Source organism: Arabidopsis thaliana, chromosome 3 (assembly GCF_000001735.4).
Source record: "Arabidopsis thaliana chromosome 3, partial sequence".
Lineage (NCBI taxonomy): Eukaryota > Viridiplantae > Streptophyta > Magnoliopsida > Brassicales > Brassicaceae > Arabidopsis > Arabidopsis thaliana.
In genome coordinates, this window is record NC_003074.8 from 9788198 (window position 1) to 9807113 (window position 18916).

Here is an 18916-nt window from a genome sequence, read left to right on the forward strand (position 1 = left end):
TAATTGTATAATCGTTGGAGATCTCCTAATAAATCACAGTATCTGAGATTCGAATTCCAAATCCCTAGGTGTATTAATGAACATTTGGTCAACCAAACCAATGTACCACCAAAGGGGCTTACACGAACTTTACTTTTCTTTAGGAAGAAAAATAAAAGTCAGTTCAAAAAAATACATTGTCCGTTTATAATGGGCTTTTAACGTTAAAGCCAAGCCCATAATGATACATGACAGCCCATTCATTTTAGTACTCTAATTTGGGGTGAATAATCCGTCCCGCGTTAAAAAACACAGAATCAAAATTACTTCATATCTTCTTCACGTGAGAGTCACGTGTTCGGTAAAAGTGGTTGAAAGTTGAAACCCATTGGGGAACAAAAACCTAAAGGAGTCTCATTTCTGCTGGGTCGAGAAATCGCTGATAGAGAGTAGAGAGACACACGCAGGTACGTGAATCTTCGCGACTTCGATCTCTTTGTGTATCAAATCAATCCGTTCTTGTTAAAGTTTTCATTTTTAATCTTCCAATTTCAATCTGGGTCTACTTAAATCAATCGAAATCTCAATTTCAAGCTGATTCTTATAAAGTTTCGATTTTTCTTGCTGTTTTAGATTTTGAGCTGCGTGCTCTGTTTTAAGCTTGAAGGAGGAAAAACATGGCAGACCAAGAATCAGATAAGAACATTGAGATTTGGAAGATTAAGAAGCTAATCAAAGGACTTGAAACCGCAAGAGGTAATGGAACAAGTATGATCTCTCTTATAATGCCTCCTAGAGATCAAGTAGCTCGTGTCACTAAGATGCTTGCTGATGAATACGGAACCGCCTCAAACATCAAGAGTCGAGTGAATCGTCAATCTGTTTTATCTGCCATTACTTCTGCTCAACAAAGATTGAAGCTTTACAACAAAGTTCCTCCGAATGGTCTTGTTCTCTATACTGGAACCATTGTTACTGATGATGGTAAAGAGAAGAAAGTGACGATTGATTTCGAGCCTTTTAAACCGATTAATGCTTCGTTGTATTTGTGTGACAATAAGTTCCACACCGAGCCTTTGAATGAGCTTTTGGAGTCTGATGATAAGTTTGGTTTCATTGTTATGGATGGAAATGGAACTTTGTTTGGTACTTTGAGTGGGAATACAAGAGAGGTTCTTCATAAGTTCACTGTCGATCTTCCGAAAAAGCACGGAAGAGGAGGACAATCTGCGTTGCGATTTGCTCGTCTTAGGATGGAGAAGAGACATAACTATGTGAGGAAAACCGCGGAGCTTGCCACTCAGTTTTACATTAATCCAGCTACGAGTCAGCCTAATGTCTCTGGTCTTATACTTGCTGGTTCAGCGGATTTTAAGACCGAGCTAAGTCAATCAGAACTGTTTGATCCTCGTCTTCAAGCTAAGATATTGAATGTGGTTGATGTTTCTTACGGAGGAGAGAATGGTTTCAACCAAGCAATTGAGCTGTCTGCTGAGATTCTATCTAATGTGAAGTTCATACAAGAAAAGAAATTGATTGGGAAGTACTTTGAGGAGATTAGTCAAGACACTGGGAAATATGTTTTCGGTGTTGAAGATACTTTAAAGGCTCTGGAAATGGGTGCTGTTGAGACTCTTATAGTGTGGGAGAATCTAGATATTAATAGGTATGAGTTAAAGAACAACACGACCGGAGAAATCGTGATTAAGCATTTGGGAAAGGATCAAGAGAACAACCAAAGCAATTTCCATGATGCAGAGACTAATGCAGAGTTAGAAGTTCAGGAGAAGATGCCTCTGCTTGAATGGTTTGCTAACGAATATAAACGTTTTGGTTGTACACTTGAGTTTGTGACTAACAAGTCCCAAGAAGGATCACAATTTTGCAGAGGCTTTGGCGGTATTGGTGGATTGTTGCGGTACCAGCTTGATATGAGGACATTCGATGAATTATCCGATGGTGAAGTTTATGAAGACTCAGATTAAGTAAGAGAAAATGTGGTTTAAGATCTGAAGAAGGATTTGAAGTTTGGGGAAAAAAAGAAAGACTATGAACTTTTGTTTGATATACTTTGTCTCTCTCTATTATCTTCTGTTGCCGCTTTTAAGTTTTTCTGAAACAGTTATGTTAAAATGTATGAGAAATTTGAGCTTCATTATACTCTATTTTGAAGACATTTCTTATTGCCTATTTGAGAATTAGCTAAACATTAATATTGCCTTAACAGTAATGTTAACGGTAATATAAAGTCTAATTAGTCTAAGTGAGAATCAACATAAATAGTCTTACCTTAAGTAAATGTTCTCAAATTTCAGAAACTGGAAACTAGCCGTTTGATTATTGGAAAAGAAAGGAAACGAAAAGGAATACAAATAGCTAAATCTTTGTGTAAGATTTCACAATCTCTTCTTTTGTGTTATTTGTTTATATTTGTGTCTGAGAAAATCTGAGATGAATCCAAAAAGATGTGCAGCTTGCAAGTATCTGAGAAGAAGATGTCCAAAAGATTGCGTATTCTCACCATATTTCCCTCCAAACGATCCTCAAAAATTTGCATGTGTCCACAGAATCTATGGTGCTGGAAACGTTTCCAAAATGCTTCAGGTATATATATCTATACACATCTTTGTGTATCTTCTTCTAATATCCTATTTAAGATCACACTTTATGCATATATATAAGTAAGTGTATTCATGGTTGGATTTTGGTGATCTTTTTGACAGCAACTTCCTGATCAGACAAGAGCTGAAGCAGTGGAATCTTTGTGCTTTGAAGCAAAATGCAGAGTAGATGATCCTGTTTATGGTTGTGTTGGCATTATTCATTTACTTAAAACTCAGATTCAGAAAACTCAGAATGAATTAGCCAAAACTCAAGCTGAGATTGCTGTTGCTCAAACCAAACTTAGCCAAACCCATATTTCTGATTTTATGTAATATCTCTCAGTTTCAACAATAAATTCTCCTCTGCATTTTCGTTTCCGATTGCTTCTACTTATAAGATAGTGATCTTCTTTAACTTTAACTATATCAGACTCATAATCAAGAGGCCATTAGCTATACTAAAAAAGTGTTTCATAAAACACAAATGTAAACAAGTTCGAATCGAGTTTATTATTATCACAAATCCATAACTAAAGGGTGACAATTATACAGTCTTGAGTCTCTTGGCCGATATTTTGAGAATCATAATGTAAAAAGATAAATGAATCTGTTTACAAAATACATGACACTATTACAAATCGAATTTACTATTTTCCCTGCTTAAGCTCCCATTCCTTTTACAAGTACATGACATTACACTACTTTTGAAGGAGCTTTTCTTGTATAGTTACAAAGATGATCAATGAATCTGTTTAATAGACGAAAATATATATGTCAAGAGACACTGAACCTTCAAAATCGGCCTGTATCCCACTTGGTGAACATAATTTGATGTTGGCTCGGAGTTTCGTTCGTTTCATTCATTCCATCCGTGTATTCATTACCAAATGAAGAATTGAAGTCTGGATCAGAATCCATGGATTCAACCAAGTTTGAAGCTTTCTCCACCTCAAGGGCTTGCTCCAACAATTGGATCATACAAGCATTATGTTCTCGAATAGGTGAGATACCGTAAACTTGGATCATCCGAGTAAAGTACCTCAAACCATCCTTTACATTTCCAGTATTCGCACAAGCGGATAAGACACCAACGAAAGTGATAGCGTCTGGTTCTACGCTTGCTTCTTCTTCCATCTCTTCAAACAGAGACAAAGCCTCTTCACCACATCCATGTACCCCTAAGCTAGTGATCATCGAGTTCCAAGTCGCTAAACTCTTACCCTGCATCACGTCAAATACTTTCCTTGCGTCCTGCAAGCTTCCACATTTGCTATACATATCGATCAAAGCGGTTCCAAGGAAACAATCAAGCACAAAACCGTTTTTATGAGCATAGTCATGAACCCATCTTCCCATAGACAAGCTTCCTAACTGAGTAGAAGCTTGCAACAAATTAACAATCGTAAACTCATTAGGCTTGACATCATCAACCTGCATTCTCCTAAAGAGCTGAAACGCCTCGTCGGGTCTACGGTTCTTAACGTAAGCCGTAATCATTGCAGTCCATGAAACAACGTTTCTCATTGGCATTTGATTGAATACAATCTCTGCAGAATCTAACTGAGAATTGGAGACAAGACCATAAAGCATAGTAGTCCATGAAACAATACTTCTCCCAGGCATTTTATCAAACACCTTACGTCCACTATCTGGTTTCCCACACTTAAAGTAAAGATCCATGAGAGTGTTTTGGAAGAAGACATCATTAAAAAACCCAGCTTTAATAGCTAAACCATGAACTTGGGTACCTAAACGAATCGACGAAGAAGCGAGACAAGCTTTGATAACAAAAGGGAAAGTGAATTTATCAAACTGGGATTGATGAGAGATCATCATAAGGATAAAGAGAAGAAGAGCTTCACGAGGTTTGTGATTAACAGAGAGAGATCTTATCATAAGGTTCCAGGTAAAAGTAGAAGGAGATTGAAGTTGATTAAAGACGAGAGAAGCGTATTGGGTTTCTCCGAAGGAAGAAGAAACACTTATGAGCTGACGAACTAGTAACTGATCGTTGGTGAGATTGTGTTTGATGATTTTGGTGTGAATTTGTTTCAATTGAGAGAAATTTGAACAAGTTCGGAGAAAGTAAGAAGCTTCGGGAGATCGGAATGGTGGAGGAGAGAGGAGGTTTGGTGGTGAAGACGGCGACGGAGCCGCCATGGATTAACGATAAATCACCAAATTCTCACATTCACTCTTTCCTCGATTGATCGTGTGTGGATGATGATGAAGCTGCATATAAACCGAACTAAACCGAAGTTTGGCTGATTTGGTTCGGATTCGGTTTATTGTGTAGCAAGAGGAAGCATAACCAGATTGATTCGACTAGGAACCACTAAACCAAACGAAATACAGAAATTTCGAACCAAACCGGATCGATTCTACGTGTATTAAACGTCGTCGTTTTTGTTAGCTAAAAAGAAGAAATAGTAAATATCCATTAGAAGAAGAAGACGAAGCAGAGGAATCTAGGGTTTATGCTACATTGAAGCAAAGATGGTTACGAGCAGCGATCAAATCCAAAATGGTTCTGAAGAGCAATCAAAAAGATCAGAGATTTACACATACGAAGCACCATGGCAGATCTACGCAATGAACTGGAGCATTCGTCGAGACAAGAAGTATCGGCTCGCAATCACAAGCCTCATCGAGCAATATCCGAATCGCGTCGAAATTGTTCAGCTTGATGAATCAAATGGTGAGATTCGTTCAGATCCAAATCTCTGCTTCGAACATCCTTACCCACCAACGAAAACCAGTTTCATACCCGATAAAGAATGTCAAAGACCCGATCTTTTAGCTACTTCTAGTGATTTCCTTCGTTTATGGCGAATCTCTGATGATGAATCTCGTGTTGAGCTTAAGTCTTGTCTTAGTAGTGATAAGAATAGTGAGTTTAGTGGTCCAATCACTTCATTTGATTGGAATGAAGCTGAGCCTAGACGAATTGGTACTTCTAGTATTGATACCACTTGTACTATTTGGGATATAGAGCGTGAAGTTGTTGATACCCAGCTTATTGCTCATGATAAAGAGGTTTATGACATTGCTTGGGGTGGTGTTGGTGTCTTTGCCTCTGTCTCAGAGGATGGTTCCGTTAGAGTGTTTGATCTCCGTGATAAGGAGCATTCGACGATTATCTACGAGAGTGGTGAGCCTAGTACTCCTTTGGTGCGACTTAGTTGGAACAAGCAGGATCCGAGGTATATGGCTACTGTTATCATGGGCAGTGCTAAAATTGTTGTGTTGGATATTCGGTTTCCGGCTCTTCCTGTCGTGGAGCTTCAGCGACATCAGGCTAGTGTCAATGCTATAGCTTGGGCTCCTCATAGCTCTTCCCATATCTGCTCCGCTGGAGATGATTCTCAGGCGTTGATTTGGGATATATCTTCCATGGGACAGCATGTTGAAGGTGGTCTGGATCCGATTCTAGCTTACACAGCCGGCGCTGAGGTTGAGCAGCTTCAGTGGTCATCTTCTCAGCCTGATTGGGTTGCCATTGCCTTCTCTAACAAGCTGCAGATTCTCCGGGTCTGATTATGTTTTACAGATTTCTGTTGGATACTTGGATGTAAAAACTCGTTGCTATTGTTGATTAATGATCTTTTGATCTCTGACTCTAAGCCTCATTGAGTTTCCTTTCATAGTATGGTCTGTGTAGGAACTATGTACCTTCAAAATTGTGAATAACTAGCTTTAGCATTGGATTTGATTAGACGTATGGAAGTTAGTTTTGAACAGAGAGCATGTGACATAACGGGGAACTTGAAGTAGATTATGACTAACACCAGCATTTATGTTTCTCTGCCCTCGAGCTGATGGAGTTGCAGGATTTTGTCTGCCTCACCATCGTATGGAATGTGTAGCTTTCTATGGTAGTTGTTATAAGTTTTGTCTCCATTGTCCATATCACTTTATGGGTATGTAGATTTGTGAAATTAGGCATTTGTAACATCGTACAGATGATGTATTCTTCATTACTTCAATACAGGCATATAGACTCTCTGTCCAACTTAAAAGGCATACAAGGTCTGTGGTTTACCAAAATCAGCTTTACTAAATCCTTTGGCCAATATTCTCTCAGCCAGTCCTAAGAACCTCTGCTCTAAAAAGTCTTAGCTTTGAAAGTCAGACAAATGGAGAGCAGCCTTATCCTCCTTTTATAACCGTGACCACACACACAAATGAAGAAGCCCAAATGAAAGGCCCAAAAATCTAAAAAATAGGTGAAGGAGGGACTTTGTGAATATGTGATCATAGAAACATGAAGAGACAAGAGAGTGGTAAAACCACAACCATAGAAACAAGTAAGAAAGCTATCCAGAATCTAATCTTATTTGCCTCCAAGTCATCAATTCTTTATCCTATATTACTAGTCTCTGCTTCACCAATCCTTTTTGCTCTCCTGTCTGCTACAAACCTTAACTTGGATTCTTTCTGGTCACCATGGCTTCGGTTACTTTCTCTGTCCCCAAGGTACCTTCCTCCTTCTTCTTCTTCTCTTCTTCAGGTCTCTCTTACACAAGTTAACTAAATGTTGTGTTTTGTTTTCAGGGTTTCACTGAATTCTCAGGATTGCGAAGCTCCTCTGCTTCTCTTCCCTTCGGCAAGAAACTTTCTTCCGATGAGTTCGTTTCCATCGTCTCCTTCCAGACTTCTGCAGTGAGTTCTCTGTTCTCCTCCAACATTATTTGTAGCTTACGTGTTCTTCCTTATGATGATCATCAACTATATGAAATGTTTGTACCTATATGCATGTCTATCGATAAATCGGATGAATTATGTTTGCTTCTGTTTCTCGCCGGTTTTGTAAACTATTTGGATGGTTGTTCTGTTTGTGTATCAGATGGGAAGCAGTGGTGGATACAGGAAAGGTGTGACTGAGGCCAAGCTTAAGGTGGCCATTAATGGATTCGGTAGGATCGGGAGGAACTTCCTGAGATGTTGGCATGGTCGCAAGGACTCTCCTCTTGATATCATTGCCATTAATGACACTGGTGGCGTCAAGCAGGCTTCGCATTTACTTAAATACGACTCTACTCTCGGAATCTTTGATGCTGATGTCAAACCTTCTGGAGAGACTGCAATCTCTGTTGATGGAAAGATCATCCAAGTTGTCTCTAACCGAAACCCGTCTCTTCTCCCTTGGAAGTAAGTCGAAAAACCACTTATGTGATCAGTCTTTTTATCTCAAGTCTAGAATAAGCATTTGAATTGGATATGGTTGGTATCTTAGGGAGCTAGGAATTGACATTGTCATCGAAGGAACCGGAGTGTTTGTGGATAGAGAAGGTGCAGGGAAACACATTGAAGCTGGTGCCAAGAAGGTTATCATTACTGCTCCAGGCAAAGGAGATATTCCAACTTATGTCGTTGGTGTCAATGCAGATGCTTACAGTCATGATGAACCTATCATCAGCAATGCATCTTGCACTACCAACTGTCTTGCTCCCTTTGTCAAAGTTCTTGACCAGAAATTCGGTATGCAATCCGTTTTCCGCTTTCGCTTTTCGTGTTCTCTCACGGGATCAATGAAACGGGTTTTAATGTGTTTGTAACATTGCAGGTATCATAAAGGGTACAATGACGACTACTCACTCTTACACCGGTGACCAGAGGTTGCTAGACGCGAGTCACCGTGATCTAAGGAGAGCAAGAGCAGCTGCTTTGAACATTGTTCCTACTTCTACAGGAGCAGCTAAAGCTGTGGCTCTTGTGCTCCCTAACCTCAAAGGAAAACTCAACGGGATCGCTCTCCGTGTACCAACACCAAACGTATCAGTGGTTGATCTCGTTGTGCAGGTCTCAAAGAAGACATTTGCTGAGGAAGTCAACGCTGCTTTCAGAGATTCTGCAGAGAAAGAGCTTAAAGGTATACTCGATGTCTGCGATGAGCCACTAGTGTCCGTTGATTTCAGATGCTCAGATTTTTCAACGACCATTGATTCATCACTCACTATGGTTATGGGAGATGATATGGTTAAGGTGATTGCTTGGTATGATAATGAATGGGGTTACTCACAGAGAGTTGTTGACTTGGCTGACATTGTTGCCAACAACTGGAAGTGATTTCATCAAACTTTGTTTCATGTTTTTCCATTTTTTTCTCTTTCTCTTTTTTACATTATGGTTCTCAAAATATCGGTGAAGACTGTATAATTGTAGTATGGATTTGTAATAAATAATCATAAACTATTCAAACTTGTTTACATTTTGTGTTTTGTGATACACTTTTCAGTATAGCTAATGGCCTCTTGATTATGATTATGAGTTTGATATATCAAAGTTAGTTGAATCTTATAAGTTACAGGGAAACAAAAATGCAGAGGAGATTTTATTGATGAAACTGAGAGATATTACATAAAATCAGAATTTTGGGTTTGGCTAAGTTTGGTTTGAGCAACAGCAATCTCAGCTTGAGTTTTGGCTAATTCATTCTGAGTTTTCTGAATCTGAGTTTTAAGTAAATGAATAATGCCAACACAACCATAAACAGGGTCATCTACTCTGCATTTTGCTTCAAAGCACAAAGATTCCACTGCTTCAGCTCTTGTCTGATCAGGAAGTTGCTGTCAAAAAGATCACCAAAATCCAACCATGAATACACTTACTTATATATATGCATAAAGTGTGATCTTAAATAGGATATTAGAAGAAGATACACAAAGATGTGTATACCTGAAGCATTTTGGAAACGTTTCCAGCACCATAGATTCTGTGGACACATGCAAATTTTTGAGGATCGTTTGGAGGGAAATATGGTGAGAATACGCAATCTTTTGGACATCTTCTTCTCAGATACTTGCAAGCTGCACATCTTTTTGGATTCATCTTAGATTTTCTCAGAAACAAATATAAACAAACAACACAAAAGAAGAGATTGTGAAATCTTACACAAAGATTTAGCTATTTGTATTCCTTTTCGTTTCCTTTCTTTTCCAATAATCAAACGGCTAGTTTCCAGTTTCTGAAATTTGACAACATTTACTTAAGGTAAGACTATTTATGTTGATTCTCACTTAGACTAATTAGACTTTATATTACCGTTAACATTACTGTTAAGGCAACAACATTCATGTTCTCTTTAGAGAAAATAAATTGCACTACTAGTTATTAGACGCTAGTTATAGTGATCTAAGGAGAGCAAGAGTAGCAGCTGTTTGCATATGATTCTCCAAATACTGTATATAATTATATACCTGAGTTATGGATTTGTAATAATAATATAAACTCGATTCAAACTTGTTTACATTTTGTGCTTTATGAAACACTTTTCACAGGTCTCAAACAAAAAAATGAATATACAGAGATGTTGTTATGTAATACAATTTGGTTCTTGCAAGAATACACAATCGTGGGATGGTTTCCTAAAAACAGATTTTGCTACTACAACATATGTGATAAGAGAAGAATGTGCATGAGATTCGGTCTCATGCTTTCTGTTTTCACTACCTACTTAAGCCTTTGAAGAGATGGTCTTTTCAAGCATTCTTGTTCCTTCTTCTTCCATGGCTAGTTTGCTCCATCCTGACCCTCTCATGGACAAAATCTTTGCCCGTTCGAGTCCGTTTCCTCTAAACCCTGTAATCTTCGAAGATACCATTGGCATCACTAGAATCGCAGATGCATTTATAGAGTCTTCACCAAATCCTAGTGCTGCTAAACAAGCAGTCTGCAACACAATGAAGTAAAGAGTTTTAATTAGTACTGTTGAATAAGCTCACAAATGAAGATGGTTCTGCTTGTGGGTACCTTTGTCTTGGCAATTAAATCAGCTGCTTTCATATACATTCCTTGTACAACTACTCTTGTGTCTTTGCTGTGTCCATCTTCAGATGATTGTGGTATCAACCTGTTATTGAAGATCAAAATAGTTATAGTAGCTAAATCATAGAAAACTTCTGAATTTCTAATGAGAACACAGTTTTTTACCTGTCCTCCTCAGTTGGCACACTCGAGGACACGATGGAGTCAAGAGATGATGAATTATCTTTTGTCTCATTGCCTCTTGTATCATCAGGTGCTAGTAAAGAAATGCCTATGAATACACACATCATTCCTAATATGAACATTGTTGTTCTTAGCGCATCGAAAACCTGTTTAAGGAAGAAGAAAATTATCTAAGCGACTATCCCTAAACCCACACCATTCTGTGACAAAATGATCAAACTAATCATCTAGATCCGTATTAGCCCGAAGATAAAGAAAAGAGAGGAAAAGCATCACAATGTAGTCAATAGATGAACCTGAAACTCTTGAAAGTAAATGCATCCTGTACAGATGGAGAAGAAAGTCCAAGCAATCTGAAACATTGGAACTATGAGAATTGCATCATATAGAGACAATCCTTCATTCAATCTTGTCATCTGCAACAGAAGCACATGAAAGACGTTTTTACTTCAGTAACTATATAGTCTCAACGGCACAACAAAGCACCAAAATATTTCAGTAGCTTGAGGTTTTTTTTTACCCAGAATCCGGCTGTACTAAGAAATAAAAGAAGCATAGAGTATGTGAACCAGCTGTGCAGTTGATAGCTACTAGACATGGCCAATCTCAGCAAGTTCGAGCTACAAAACGAAACTCAAATTTATCACCTGAAACTATCTGATTTTCAAGTAAAGCCTGTAGATTTGCAAACTCACAGTGACTTGGCAAATAAAACTGAACATGATCCTATAGCACCCGAGACCACTGCATATGAGAAAGGAAGCAGCATTTTCCAATAAGAGCTAATTTCTTGTCCAGGTGTAGATATCAAAACTTCTCCCTTCCTGAATATTTCGATTAAACTAATCACAAAAGAGGTCCCGATAGTTGAAAATAGTCAAGGAAGAATTTCAAATGCAAGACTCACCTATAGAGGAAATGGTGCACGGCTACTATTAAAATCAAAATACCACAGTAGACCAAGAATGTTACATTGCTATATTTCTCTGCCAACTGTTCGGGTGTGAAAACTGAGCACAGAAGATTTTTATTAGGCCACGCTTTGTGAAAAAACGACAGAACAATCTGTTCAAGAATAGTTACCTGGTGACTGGTGATTACCAAAAGCTACAAGGAAAACGTTTCCAAGAACTATAAAGGCTGTAGCAACGAGTACTCTGTGACCAAGGCATACTAAAGATATTAGAAGAGCAGAGACTTAGTAAATCGGTAATGCATGTTAAAGATTGCAGCGAGGTAGTTTGCATACTTGACAGTAACCATTTTGTTCAATACAACATAAGCAAATGCTATGTTGGATACAAATTGAATGGATCCAAGAGCTGCTAGAAGGGACTGCAAAGAGAGTTCATAACGGTAAGAAAACCAAAGAGAAACCATAATGAAACCTGACAAATCACGCAAGTAGGCAATGTCGAGCAGATCATTCTACCTGAGCAGCATAACCAAACGAAATGAAATTGAGGCAATTCCCAAGAAGAAAGACAAGGATCCCTGTAAGATTCCAACAACATTGGAGACTCAGAAAAAGCTTCATATAAACTTCAACGGGGAAAAGGTTTAAGACCAGGACATACCAACTCTCCAAGTCTGATTATGTATAATTGGCTTCAATGGCATCTTTCCTCCGCCATCTTGTAGGGCTAACCTTTCTCTCTGATAATACACAAAGTAAGACAATACGTTTCACGTGACGAGATCAAATGTAACCAAACAGTAGTGGCTGAGGCAAATGCAGACCTCATTATGTCCCAATTTGAGAAGGTTTGTGCCAAAATTAATAGCAACACTTCCAAAAATGTTGATGAAAGCTCCGATGACCCACTCTCCCATTGGTAATTAAAGAATGAAGATAGCTCAGTTAAAGGATCATCTAAAGCTGCAAACTTGAACCAATCAACTAGCTCAGGCCTCCCTCATATGAATCTTAGCCTTCAAGAGAAGAAGCATAAAACCTAAGAAGGGCTATTAGATGGTGATTGCAAACACAAGCTTGTACCTTTGATTGAAACAGAGATCAAATGGACAAAATTGAAACAAGGGTTTTCGATGATTAGCATAGAGAAAGAGAAAATGAGACAAAACCTGCGAAGGGACGATAGAGGAGCTTCAGATCCAGATCGATTTCTAACAGAAGATGCAGATTGCACAAGTTCTCTCCCAACAAAGAGAATCCTTTTTGAGATTTAAGCTTTACCAAACAAAATGGCGTCGAATAAAAGGAAGAAGGATAAAAATTGGATCTTTCCCCAAAAATTGAAAATTCTAAAAAAGCTTTGATTTTTCGTAAGGAAGACCCAATCGCCGATAAAGCTTGAAGACGACGGTGACGAAGACGACGACGATGGCGATGTTAGATTGATACAAAATGACGTAGTGGTTGGGCCCTTTTGTGTTGTTAAATCTGTCTTCTTGCTGCTCCTCACGTTTTGTTTTGGGCTTTTTACCATTTTTACTCTCTTCTCTTCTCTCTCTCTCGTTGAGAGACACTCAATGGCCAAAAAGCAACCTTTGGCGGGCGGGTCAAAATTGACTCTTTTGACCTTTCATTTTCATTGAACCTCTATAGACAGAAAAGGATGGATTTTTCTGATGAAGACGACGACGAAAACTGTTTTGGTTCTCGTTTCAACGACGGTGTAAATGAAGAAGAAGAAGACGAAGAGGGTTTTGTGTTTAACGACGATGTTGAAGAGAATGAAGAAGAAGAGGGTTTTGCGTCTGATTTCTATAAGGCTGGTTCTGATTGGTCTTGTTTAGTGGAAGATGAAGAGACTGTTTCTTCTTCTGTGAAGAAGATGAAACAGTCGAACTTGTTTCAGATTTGGGGTTTACAAGAGAATTCTCCTGATACAACGAAGAAGATGAAACAAACTGATTTGTTTCAGAGTTGGGGTTTACAAAAGCCTTCTCCTTTCACTTCACCTGCTTCGAATTCGGCGAAGAAGACGACGAGTGCTCTTGGAAAAAGGCGTAGAGACTCTTCGTTTAGCAATGACTCGCCTCGACCATGTCCATTTTACAAGAAACTTCCAGGTCTCTCTCTCTCTCTCTCTTCTTCTTCTTTGAATTCATATGCCTAAATGTGCTTCTCTCTTTGCCAATTTCATGAAGTTTGTGATTGATTGTATGTAGGAACACCGTTCACTGTGGATGCTTTTCGCTATGGTTGTGTTCAAGGATGTTCTGCTTATTTCCTTACTCATTTTCACGCTGATCATTACATTGGTCTCACTAAAGCTTGGTCTCATGGTCCTATTTACTGCTCCTCTCTCACTAGTCGTCTTCTTAGACTTAGTCTCTCTGTTAATCCCTCGTAAGCTCTTTGTTAAAGCTGTCTGTGACTAAGGACTTCCTTCTTGAAATTATGTATTTATTAGTTTCTGTGTGTAGGTCTATTCATCCATTGGAGCTAGACGTTGAGTACACTATTAATGGGATTAAAGTCACTTTAATTGAAGCTAATCATTGCCCTGGTGCTGCTCTTATTCACTTTCGTCTCTTAGATGGAACATGTTATCTGCATACCGGAGATTTCAGGGCTTCTAAACAGATGCAAACGCATCCTCTCCTCTTTAACCAACGAGTTCATGTTCTGTATTTGGATACAACATATTGCAATCCGAGATACAAGTGAGAGCAAAAATTTGTCAAATAGTATAACTTGTGATGGATTTGAAGGAGCGTGTGCTCGTAATGTAATGTTTGATCCATTCTTTTTTATGTTATTGTTCAGATTCCCTTCTAAAGAAGATGTGTTAAGTTATGTTGTGAGAATCACAAAGGATTTCCTCAGGAAGCAACCGAAGACTCTGATTGTGGTTGGTTCTTACAGCATTGGAAAAGAATGTGTTTATCTTGCTATTGCCAAAGCTCTTGGGGTATAAAATGCTGGAGACATTTTCTTTCTGTTTTAGCCATCTTTTTGGGACTCTATATGTTCTAACTTTTTGGAGTTTTCAGGTTAAGATATTTGCAAATGCTTCAAGAAGACGAATACTGCAATCTTTTGGTTGGGATGATATTTCGAAGAATCTTTCTACAGATGGGAAAGCCACATGTCTTCATGTTCTGCCTATGTCGTCATTGAAAGTTGAAGTATTTCTCTAAATCTAAGATGCTTATCTCAAGTATTATTCTATATAGACTCCATGTCAACCTCGCATGATCATAACTCTGTTCTGATTATTTCCCTGAAGAGACTCGATGAACACTTGAAGATTTATAGAGAACAGTATGGAGCAGTTTTGGCATTTAGGCCCACAGGTGATTTTTTCCCTTGCTGTTATTTTATATGGATTTTATTTAGACTATTGGTATGAAAAGTAAAGTTGGTTTTTAGGTTGGACTTACTCCGAGAAGATAGGTGAACACCTTGATCTGATAAAACCAACTTCAAGGGGAAAAATCACCATTTATGGTGCGTTTGATTTTTATAATGCACATTCTCTATGAGCTTAGCTCTAAATATCATCATTATATTATGATGACTTGTGGAGGCCGATTTGTCTGACTGTCAGGTGATTATGTAACTTTTATAGGGGTGCCATATAGTGAGCATTCAAGCTTCACAGAGCTTCGTGAGTTTGTTCAAGTATGTATCAGGAATGTCATTATTTTATCTATCCGTATCTGTCCTGGATAAGTTTTTCACTTCTTTTAGCATTAACTGATTTCGTTATTGCGCAGTTCTTAAGGCCTGATAAGATTATTCCTACGGTGAACAATGGAAATGCTGGAACTCGCGAGAAAATGCAATCATGTTTCAGAGAATGGCTCAGACGCTGAGGTTCAACTCTAGGTTGATGGATGATATATTGGTAAGAAAATCAATGGCTTTGGCCATTCTATTTCTAATATTATTTCCTTTTTCTGCAGTTTCTGAATCCCAATATGTTGATCATTGAAGCTTTCAAAGGATGTGTGATGCTTCTGTAAGATCTTGGTTATTGCAATTGGTGAATACAGTAGATTGAAATACTTGAAGGATTCATAATATTCTTTGATCTAGATGTTTTATTCTTAGTTATTTCTCTTATACTAATCTAGTATATGTTTCTTTTTTTTGTGTGCACACTAATCTAGTATATCTTCAAGTGGCTAATTTGTTTAGTTATGATGGTTGGGAAAGATAAGAGTTCAGAGAAACAATACTGTCTACCATTTTACTTCTCTTTACCTAGAAGAAGGGTTAGCATCACACGAGTAGACAATGCAAAGAGGGAATAAGATAACCAAATCAGATTCAGAATCTGGAGATAGAAGATTGCCATTAACCTCATTGCAAAACTTGATTTGTCGCTGTGTAGAGAACTCTGAAGAGATTTTATATTGTAGTCATATTTCAAAGCAATTAGCTGAATCACCGGGAATTGGACCAATCTTCATCTTGTCTGCACTGCCCTGTTGTGAAAGGGTTCCTTATCTTAGTTGCATTGTTCTGTGAGTGATTTACTGTCTTAAAATCGTTTATCTTCGTGTATTTGATTGTTTCAAAGAGCATCTAAAACAATGGATCCTATGAGTTAATATAATCTCTATATATCTTTTGCTTATGAGAAACACATTCAAGTCACAGGGTCTGAAAGCATTTGCTTCTCATGTTTTAACTTTGTTTACAGAAGAAGTCTTTCCATAATATATAACAATTGAGAGAGAGGTTTGATACGCCTAGAGAAACGAAACTAGTTAGACTACAAAGCAGTAGCGAGGATCAATTTGACGCTCTCCTCGATTTGAAATGCTGGAAATGGCAAGAGAGTCTTCCTTTGTGCTTCCTTCTTCTGCCATTACTCGTAGAAACTCTTCAAGAGCGCTCTGCATCCACTCATACCGACACAGCTCCAAGGCTTCTTTTACATTCAGCTGTGGCATTTACACAAACCATTATCACTCACTCATATAACAACATATCTACTTTCCTCGCGGTTATCAAAAGCAAAGATTTGCGGTTTTACCCATCTTCTCTCGCGGTCATCTTGCTCAGGCCATATCGCAAGTTCTTCCTTCACCTCTAACGCAAACATATAACCTTTGCATCCACCACCTAAGCAGCAATCAGCTTCCACACTGCTACTCTTACTTCTAAATTCCCAAACTCCTAATGGATCTTCCTACACAACACACCAATCTTAAATCTATACAAGAACTTTCGATAAAGAATGACTGCCTTAATAAAAAAACTTACTCTTAGTATTCCTTTAACTCCTGCTTCTTCCATAGCTTCACGAGAAGCAGCTTCAAGAACAGTTTCATCATCTTCCCATCCTCCCTAAACAAATAACACAAGTAAAGATTCTATTTCTATCCAATAGCACTTTGCATTATAGTTTCAAGAATTTAAAGGAAAACAAAATACCTTTGGGAAGACAAGATCGTGACGATTAGGAGATGAAATCATAAGAACTTGAAGCTTGTTTTCAAAGTCAACACTTGTTGAGTCCTCTTCTTCATCTTTCACCAGCCTATACGGAATGCATCTGTCATATCCAAATTAAAAAGAACCAAACCAATAAAATATCAAATCAAGAACGATATAAAGGTCAACGACATGAAAGTGAAAGGAGATGTAAGAAAATGGTGAAAAGAATTTAAGTACCCAGAAACAAGACGGAAGTTGTTGTCATAACGTTGATGGTCTCGTCCTGTTCTTGCAGAAAGATTCGACATTTTTGATAACCTGCAACACACACATTAAAAACACACAAATTTATTTGGAGAAATTGAGAAGAAGAGCTAATTACGGTGAGAATGCAGGTCCTAAGCTTTGTAAAAGTCGTGTCTTTATCTATTGGCGTCAGCAAGAAACATCATCGTAGCTTGCTTTCTTCTTCTTGTTTCAAAATAAAAATAAAAACAGAACCGATCTTCTTTGTTTAACCCAGAAGACGAACTAAAGAACCAACAACAGGTGAAACACAACTCCAAAAACAAAACAAAAAAAAACAAGAAAAATGGAAAAAGAAAGGAACGGTTTTGGTTTGTTGTTGGCACATATAGGAAGGAAGGAAGAAGGAAAAAGATGAGATTTTTGCGGGGACATATATAATAAGAGAGAGTCAGCTCGCTGACGAAGCAGAGAGCATTCATTTCTTTTCTTTATTAAAACCACCCATCACGTTTCATTGTTTTTAAAATTATTTTTTCCCAATTTTGAAAACAGTGTTACAAACTTTATATCAGGAAAAATATTTTATATTATGATATAATGAAAACTTTTGGATTGTTTAATTTAGATTAGAAAAACCGGATACTTTTTAGAGCTAAAACTAAACAAGCTGGTTCTTGAAGAAAAATACTCTGGTTTATTTAAGCAGATGTAAAACAGTAATTTGAAAAACATTGTTTGTAAAAACAAGTTAATACATGACCCAAATTAGTAGATTAAATGGGAGGTTGAACGGAAAAATCTGAGTATTAGAACATTATCATTTGTAGTAGATGATAGACAAGCGAATTCCTAAATACGCAGACGTAAAACAGTAATTTATTTATTTATGTTTGCGTATTAAAATAAAACAGTAATTTTATGATTATAATTGTTTGCTTTTATGTTTTTTCTGAACAATGAGATAGCTAGATCCTCTCGATTTTCAATGTAAAATTGATGTTTCTTGACATTCAGAAGATACCATGATTGGGCATGAATGAGTCCTAAGACAAGACTTAATACTTCATCTAGGTCTCAAGAGTTTTTTGAAGCAAAACTAAATAAGCTGGTTTTTTTTAAAAAAATCCTCTAAATTGTTTAATTTAAGCAGATGAAAAATAGTTAAAACCATCTCCATCAGTTAGAAACTCAATTTTATTAAATAATATAAATTTTATTATTATTTTATTGTTATTTTTTAATTATTATTTAAACTAATCAGAACAAAATAAAAGTAAAAATAAGTTTTTCAGAGTTTCTATCCCTAATGAAGATGCTCTTATTTGAAAAACATTTTGTAAGAATAAAGAAATAGGTAAACACATTAATACATGACCCAAATTAGTAGATTAAATTGGAGTTTGATCGGAAAAATCTGATTATTAGAACATTATCATTTGTAATAGATGATAGACAAACGAATTCCAAAATACACAGACGTAAAACAGTAATTTTACTTATTTACGTTTGCGTATTAAATAAAACAGTAATTTTTATGATTACAATTGCTTGTTTTATGTTTTTTTTGGACAATAAGATAGCTGGATCGAAAACATATAATATGTGACAAAAGGATAAGACTTAACATTACCAAAACAAAAGAACCAAAATCAAAATTGAATACTTCTAGTTACGAATTAAAAAAAAATTGAGCATAAAATATGGATTTTTTAACGTATACTACAAAATACAAATATTGTGATGAAAGAGACCAACCAAACAAAACCAAGTTGAC

At 37.3% G+C, this 18916-nt stretch overlaps 9 protein-coding genes and 1 long non-coding RNA gene across 17 annotated transcripts; 5 read left to right on the forward strand and 5 right to left on the reverse strand.

The window, feature by feature from the left end:
• The first annotated feature begins 33 nt into the window (after positions 1-33).
• Positions 34-2254, forward strand: ERF1-3 (eukaryotic release factor 1-3). The gene is made up of 2 exons (NM_113572.4): positions 34-446; positions 613-2254. The coding sequence occupies exon 2, from the start codon at positions 657-659 to the stop codon at positions 1962-1964; it is 1308 nt and encodes a 435-aa protein (NP_189295.3). The 5' UTR covers positions 34-446; positions 613-656; the 3' UTR covers positions 1965-2254.
• Positions 2255-2430: 176 nt separating this feature from the next.
• LBD23 (LOB domain-containing protein 23) lies at positions 2431-2920 on the forward strand (the record flags this gene model as incomplete). Its single annotated transcript, NM_113573.4, has 2 exons — positions 2431-2583; positions 2703-2920. The coding sequence occupies 2 exons, from the start codon at positions 2431-2433 to the stop codon at positions 2913-2915; spliced, it is 366 nt and encodes a 121-aa protein (NP_189296.1). The 3' UTR covers positions 2916-2920.
• Positions 2921-3069: 149 nt separating this feature from the next.
• AT3G26630 (Tetratricopeptide repeat (TPR)-like superfamily protein) lies at positions 3070-4826 on the reverse strand. Its single transcript, NM_113574.3, has one exon. It carries the CDS (start codon positions 4740-4742, stop codon positions 3375-3377), a length of 1368 nt encoding a protein of 455 aa, NP_189297.1. The 5' UTR covers positions 4743-4826; the 3' UTR covers positions 3070-3374.
• Positions 4827-4981: 155 nt separating this feature from the next.
• Positions 4982-6677, forward strand: LWD2 (Transducin/WD40 repeat-like superfamily protein). The gene has a single exon (NM_113575.4). The coding sequence runs from the start codon at positions 5079-5081 to the stop codon at positions 6117-6119; it is 1041 nt and encodes a 346-aa protein (NP_189298.1). The 5' UTR covers positions 4982-5078; the 3' UTR covers positions 6120-6677.
• Positions 6665-8848, forward strand: GAPA (glyceraldehyde 3-phosphate dehydrogenase A subunit). Its single transcript, NM_113576.4, has 5 exons — positions 6665-7058; positions 7137-7244; positions 7429-7733; positions 7819-8063; positions 8149-8848. Exons 1-5 carry the CDS (start codon positions 7029-7031, stop codon positions 8649-8651), a joined length of 1191 nt encoding a protein of 396 aa, NP_566796.2. The 5' UTR covers positions 6665-7028; the 3' UTR covers positions 8652-8848.
• Positions 8849-8931: 83 nt separating this feature from the next.
• On the reverse strand, positions 8932-9423 carry LBD24 (LOB domain-containing protein 24). The gene is made up of 2 exons (NM_113577.4): positions 9261-9423; positions 8932-9151 (listed from the first exon to the last, which is right to left on the reverse strand). Exons 1-2 carry the CDS (start codon positions 9411-9413, stop codon positions 8939-8941), a joined length of 366 nt encoding a protein of 121 aa, NP_189300.1. The 5' UTR covers positions 9414-9423; the 3' UTR covers positions 8932-8938.
• A 363-nt stretch (positions 9424-9786) lies between these two features.
• On the reverse strand, positions 9787-13012 carry AT3G26670 (magnesium transporter, putative (DUF803)). 4 transcript variants are annotated; one of them, NM_202638.2, is made up of 13 exons: positions 12618-13012; positions 12273-12411; positions 12110-12188; positions 11965-12026; positions 11782-11867; positions 11616-11689; positions 11440-11542; positions 11228-11356; positions 11053-11152; positions 10829-10948; positions 10515-10678; positions 10335-10434; positions 9787-10254 (listed from the first exon to the last, which is right to left on the reverse strand). In NM_202638.2, the coding sequence occupies exons 2-13, from the start codon at positions 12363-12365 to the stop codon at positions 10039-10041; spliced, it is 1326 nt and encodes a 441-aa protein (NP_974367.1). In that variant the 5' UTR covers positions 12366-12411; positions 12618-13012; the 3' UTR covers positions 9787-10038. The 4 variants fall into 4 exon arrangements, with proteins under 4 accessions (NP_974367.1, NP_850634.1, NP_001326342.1 ...); NM_180303.4 differs by having other exon boundaries at positions 12273-12464; NM_113578.4 differs by having other exon boundaries at positions 9789-10254; positions 12273-12487.
• Positions 12972-16085, forward strand: SNM1 (DNA repair metallo-beta-lactamase family protein; the record flags this gene model as incomplete). 4 transcript variants are annotated; one of them, NM_001338816.1, is made up of 10 exons in its annotated part: positions 12990-13568; positions 13668-13848; positions 13926-14165; positions 14269-14413; positions 14496-14630; positions 14732-14798; positions 14875-14952; positions 15074-15126; positions 15222-15320; positions 15411-16085. In NM_001338816.1, the coding sequence occupies exons 1-9, from the start codon at positions 13112-13114 to the stop codon at positions 15318-15320; spliced, it is 1455 nt and encodes a 484-aa protein (NP_001319649.1). In that variant the 5' UTR covers positions 12990-13111. The 4 variants fall into 4 exon arrangements, with proteins under 4 accessions (NP_850635.1, NP_001319649.1, NP_001319650.1 ...); NM_001338817.1 differs by having other exon boundaries at positions 15222-15352; positions 15442-16050; NM_180304.2 differs by having other exon boundaries at positions 12972-13568; positions 15222-16085.
• AT3G05075 lies at positions 15418-15940 on the reverse strand. The gene has a single exon (NR_141147.1). It is a non-coding gene; the product is annotated as an other RNA (long non-coding RNA).
• Positions 16056-17584, reverse strand: NUDX13 (nudix hydrolase homolog 13). Of its 2 annotated transcripts, NM_113580.2 has the most exons (6): positions 17276-17584; positions 17131-17211; positions 16891-17011; positions 16720-16803; positions 16490-16645; positions 16056-16397 (listed from the first exon to the last, which is right to left on the reverse strand). In NM_113580.2, exons 2-6 carry the CDS (start codon positions 17199-17201, stop codon positions 16221-16223), a joined length of 609 nt encoding a protein of 202 aa, NP_189303.1. In that variant the 5' UTR covers positions 17202-17211; positions 17276-17584; the 3' UTR covers positions 16056-16220. The 2 variants fall into 2 exon arrangements, with proteins under 2 accessions (NP_189303.1, NP_850636.1); NM_180305.2 differs by having other exon boundaries at positions 17131-17584.
• Between the last annotated feature and the right edge of the window lie 1332 nt (positions 17585-18916).

Bases quoted from the DNA above. Each gene is read 5' to 3' on its own strand.
- ERF1-3 (NM_113572.4), top strand. From the start codon at position 657: ATGGCAGACCAAGAATCAGATAAGAACATTGAGATTTGGAAGATTAAG.
- AT3G26630 (NM_113574.3), bottom strand. From the start codon at position 4,742: ATGGCGGCTCCGTCGCCGTCTTCACCACCAAACCTCCTCTCTCCTCCA.
- LWD2 (NM_113575.4), top strand. From the start codon at position 5,079: ATGGTTACGAGCAGCGATCAAATCCAAAATGGTTCTGAAGAGCAATCA.
- GAPA (NM_113576.4), top strand. From the start codon at position 7,029: ATGGCTTCGGTTACTTTCTCTGTCCCCAAG. The intron at 7,059-7,136 runs GTACCTTCCTCC...TTTTGTTTTCAG, and splicing joins TTACTTTCTCTGTCCCCAAG to GGTTTCACTGAATTCTCAGG. The intron at 8,064-8,148 runs GTATGCAATCCG...GTAACATTGCAG, and splicing joins AGTTCTTGACCAGAAATTCG to GTATCATAAAGGGTACAATG.
- LBD24 (NM_113577.4), bottom strand. From the start codon at position 9,413: ATGAATCCAAAAAGATGTGCAGCTTGCAAGTATCTGAGAAGAAGATGT. The intron at 9,152-9,260 runs GTATACACATCT...TCTTTTTGACAG, and splicing joins ACGTTTCCAAAATGCTTCAG to CAACTTCCTGATCAGACAAG.
- AT3G26670 (NM_202638.2), bottom strand. From the start codon at position 12,365: ATGGGAGAGTGGGTCATCGGAGCTTTCATCAACATTTTTGGAAGTGTT. The intron at 12,189-12,272 runs GTCTGCATTTGC...GTGTATTATCAG, and splicing joins TCAAATTGGGACATAATGAG to AGAGAAAGGTTAGCCCTACA. The intron at 11,868-11,964 runs GTAGAATGATCT...CTCTCTTTGCAG, and splicing joins CGTTTGGTTATGCTGCTCAG to TCCCTTCTAGCAGCTCTTGG.
- NUDX13 (NM_113580.2), bottom strand. From the start codon at position 17,201: ATGTCGAATCTTTCTGCAAGAACAGGACGAGACCATCAACGTTATGAC. The intron at 16,804-16,890 runs GTATTTTGTTTT...TTATTTGTTTAG, and splicing joins ACGATCTTGTCTTCCCAAAG to GGAGGATGGGAAGATGATGA. The intron at 16,646-16,719 runs GTAAGTTTTTTT...TGTGTTGTGTAG, and splicing joins GAGTTAAAGGAATACTAAGA to GAAGATCCATTAGGAGTTTG.